Source organism: Eptatretus burgeri, chromosome 10 (assembly GCF_056783735.1).
Source record: "Eptatretus burgeri isolate ZD-2024b chromosome 10, Ebu_testis_v1, whole genome shotgun sequence".
Lineage (NCBI taxonomy): Eukaryota > Metazoa > Chordata > Myxini > Myxiniformes > Myxinidae > Eptatretus > Eptatretus burgeri.
In genome coordinates this window covers 80772384-80776372 of record NC_140970.1, presented here as the reverse complement: position 1 = coordinate 80776372, position 3989 = coordinate 80772384, and the positions used below count along the sequence as shown (strand labels likewise).

Below are 3989 nucleotides of genomic sequence, written 5' to 3'. Positions count from 1 at the left end.
ATCACCTTGTTTTTCTTTTATTATTATTATTCTCTCACTTGTATTTTTGATACTCTGAGCTGTCATGGTACAAATGGGCATTGTTTTTAGATCCTCGTGGAGGATCTCTCAGTCTTACTCACGTTGTTGTTCTTCATCTTCTCCTTGTGGACTTTTTTGTTTCACAACCTACAGTTTTCATCGAAACTTCCTGAAACTTGGCGTATATATGTAAAAGTACCCTGCGCAGACAGTAACCATCTCCGATTGTGGAAATTCCTCCCAGAAAAAAAAGTTATGACGTCAATATATCTCCGCTAATGGAAATCGCCTAAAAAATTATCTCTGAAACTAGGCAAGCTTTTTGAATTGTTTGCGGGAATCGAACAGGGCATTAGCAGAGACGAATTACCGCACATATGATACATCACTATGACGTCATATCAATTTTTATGACGTCATTCCTATTTTTTGACATTTTTTGTTTCACAACCCAGAGTTTTCATCGGATCTTCGTGAAACTTGCCATACATATGCAGAAAGCCCACGCGCAGGCAGTAACCATCTCCGATTTTGGAAATTCTTCTTAGAAAAAAAGTTGACGTCATAATATCACCGCTAATGGAAATCGCCTATACCATTATCTCCGAAACTAGGCAAGCTGTTTGAATTTTGTTTGCGGGAATCAAGCCGGGCATTAGCACAGATAATTTATCGCAAACCTGATACATCACAATGACGTCATATTCGTTTTTATGACGTCATCATTAAGAGGACGAGGACCTTAGCTCATTTGAGCTTGTTTTTTTCAGTGCTTTTCCATAAAAAATAAAAAATAAAAAAATAAAATATATATCGATAGGTTTAATCGATAATATTAATTAAATAATTTTACTCACTAATACAGTTAATTAATTATTATTATAATTATCATAATTGGTTCACGAGCACCAGCCAGAGTGACCACTATATTCGTTATGTCTGTGTGTCTGTTTGTGTGTCTGTCTGTGCGTCTGTCTGTGTGTCTGTCTGTGTGTTGGGTAGTCGATCTGGTCGAAAAAAAGTTTTTTTCAAAAAAATTTTTTTTTGAGATTTGTTCTACCCTTATTATCAGTATTAAAAATGGCGATTTCAGTTAATACAATGGCGATTTCGATGAAACTTGGTTGGTAGGTTCATACCATGACCTAGTTGTGTGCAATTGAGAACCGTTGCTATGGACACCATCGTTGCCTAGCAACGGGACTTTGAAATTTTTGAAAAATCATAAAAAATCAATTTTTTCGAAAATCAAAAATCGGGCCACGAGCGACTGTGGGCAGTACATTCAGCCATATTGTCAAAAATTTCCAGCCGGATCCTATGAAAACTGTCGGAGAAGATAGACTTTGAATGAACCCTGGTCGAAAACAATAAAAAAACGAAGTTCGTTATATCTCAGTGACTATGAGTCAGATATACATGAAACTGGTATGGTAGGTTCATGGTATGTCCTAATTATGAGTGAGAAAGAACCGTTGCTCTGGACCCCTCCGTTGCGAACCAACGGCCGAAAAACCTCTAAATGTGGGGGTATTTTAACGAAAAAACAATCTGCAGCATTAACCCTTGAAGCCAGAATCATGAATTTTCTTGTGCTTAATCCTCAGGTCATTCCCCATCGAACGGGCCCATCGCGTCAGGTTCTATTGGGTAGTCGACTACCCATGTCCGCCTACCGGCTTGTCTGTCTGTTTGTCTGTCTGTCCAGAGCATAACTCTGTGGACTTTGATCCGATCTTGATGAAACTTGGTTATGTGCTCGATATCAATGTCTAGTTGTGTTTTCCTGGATGAGGGCGTGCTACGCCCATTGTGGTCAGAGCCACGCCCAAAAAATAGCCATTTTTATGGGGGTGGTCGGATTAAAAATCTCTCTTTTCCGAGGGAATTGACTGAATGCAATGGGTTCTTTGGTATTTGAATAGCAAAATGAATAATCTAAAACTTGTCGTTGTCCGATTTTTCATTTTCGTCCCAAGGTCAAGGTCACAAGGTCAAAAACTTAGAAACTTGCGAATTTTGACATAAAAGTCATACGACCGCCCAAACTTTGAGAGCTTGGATGACAATATTTTTTATGCATAATCTTGAGGTCATTCCCAACCTAAAGTCGTGAAACCATTTTTCTCTATCTCGAACACCTTGCCCGTGGCACCCCCTTCAAGGTTGTTTTTACGCCGATTTCATCAAAGTAGTATGGATAATCCGAGGAGTGTGAAATGCCATATAGCCTATATGACGTTATATTGTTCCTGGAATGTTCCGGAAGAAGTTTTTCACCAAACGTCATAATCCTTGACCTTTGACCTTTAAAGGTTATACAAAGGTCAAATTTTCAAAGTTGTGGGAATCGAACCGGAGGCGAAAAGTGTAGTGGACACATTCCTGGTTGGCTCGACGGGCTGGATGAGGGAGGTGCAAGTACATTCCAGTCATGATGAACTGATTGACCTCTCTGCCTGCGTGAACGCTTTAGATTACTGTACTCTCTAGAATACTCCAACATGTACGTATTCTTTGTTTATTTTATAATTACAACGGAGATCCATAACTTATCCGTCACCACGGTGTTTTCACACATTTGAGGTAAATGCTTCCGAGTTAGGCGGTGTAAAAGCAGCAGAGAATTGTTCCGTGCGAATGAAGAAATAACAAAAATGTTTATTTCTTTAATTGCTTACGAAATCGTTAATAAGTAATACCAAATGGGTATTATAATAAATCGTCGTTAATGAGTTCAACGCGATTGATAATATTGCTTTTCTCGCTCAGGTGAGGTTTGTGGGGGGGGGGGGTAAGGGTTAACCGTCATGAGGTGTGTGGAACGATCTTCCTCATTGACGAGCCGCGATGTCAATACGCGCTTAACCTTTCGTCGTCACCTCTGACATTGTCCGAAGGCGAATCGATGGCGCAGTCCTTGTCTGATGAGGAATTCCGCCGAATGCAGGTCGGTATTTATGACTACTACAAGGATATATATATACATATACAGTATGCGTCACTTCAATGTCAAAATGTGCGTTTCCAGTCCGAGCATTGACTCTCTACCGGTTTGTCCAAGTGTTCGCGGGTCGAAAATATGGGATTTGAACCTGGGACCCTCGTACGGATCGGAACATGAAATATGGAGCGACATTCAAGTACAACAAGAACAGCCACAGGTTTAACAAGCCCCTGATTACCTCAAAAAGTTTCGTCCCATTGAGAGGATCTCTCTTTCTGTTTGGACTTGTCGGGGTTTGTGATCGTTTCACAATTTGAGGCAATGATACTGATCTGACAGGATGGAGATGGGACCGAGAATATGTCACTGAAGAACCGAGAATATGTCGCTGAAGAACCGAGAATATGTCGCTGAAGAACCGAGAATATGTCACTGAAGAACCGAGAATATGTCGCTGAAGAGGATGAAATGGTTCTGATGGTTCATCAGCAATGTGTACAATGTATACCGTGGTTACTGCAACTGAAGGGGATGAATATGATTGAAATATATTCCAAAGCAGGTGCTCGTATATTACTGACATGCAGTATTTGTTGACAGATAAAGGAAGGAGATGTGGATTGACAGAGGAAGGGATCGAGATGTGGATTGACAGAGGAAGGGATCGAGATGTGGATTGACAGAGGAAGGGATGGAGATGTGGCTTGACAGATGAAGGGATGGAGATGTGGATTGACAGAGGAAGGGATGGAGATGTGGATTGACAGAGGAAGGGATCGAGATGTGGATTGACAGAGGAAGGGATGGAGATGTGGATTGACAGAGGAAGGGATGGAGATGTGGATTGACAGAGGAAGGGATCGAGATGTGGATTGACAGAGGAAGGGATGGAGATGTGGATTGACAGAGGAAGGGATGGAGATGTGGATTGACAGAGGAAGGGATGGAGATGTGGATTGACAGGAAGGGATGGAGATGTGGATTGACAGAGGAAGGGATGGAGATGTGGATTGACAGAGGA

The 3989-nt window shown here is 41.2% G+C and overlaps 1 protein-coding gene across 2 annotated transcripts in view; it reads left to right on the top strand.

The window, feature by feature from the left end:
• Positions 1 to 2802: 2802 nt before the first annotated feature.
• GRIPAP1 (GRIP1 associated protein 1) overlaps positions 2803 to 3989 on the top strand; it is a 78947-nt gene continuing 77760 nt past the window's right edge. For both annotated transcript variants that reach the window (XM_085899083.1, XM_085899082.1), the window contains exon 1: positions 2803 to 2971. In XM_085899083.1, coding sequence (XP_085755209.1) covers positions 2930 to 2971 — 42 coding nt within the window. In that variant the 5' untranslated portion in view covers positions 2803 to 2929. The remainder of the gene's footprint in view (positions 2972 to 3989) is intronic.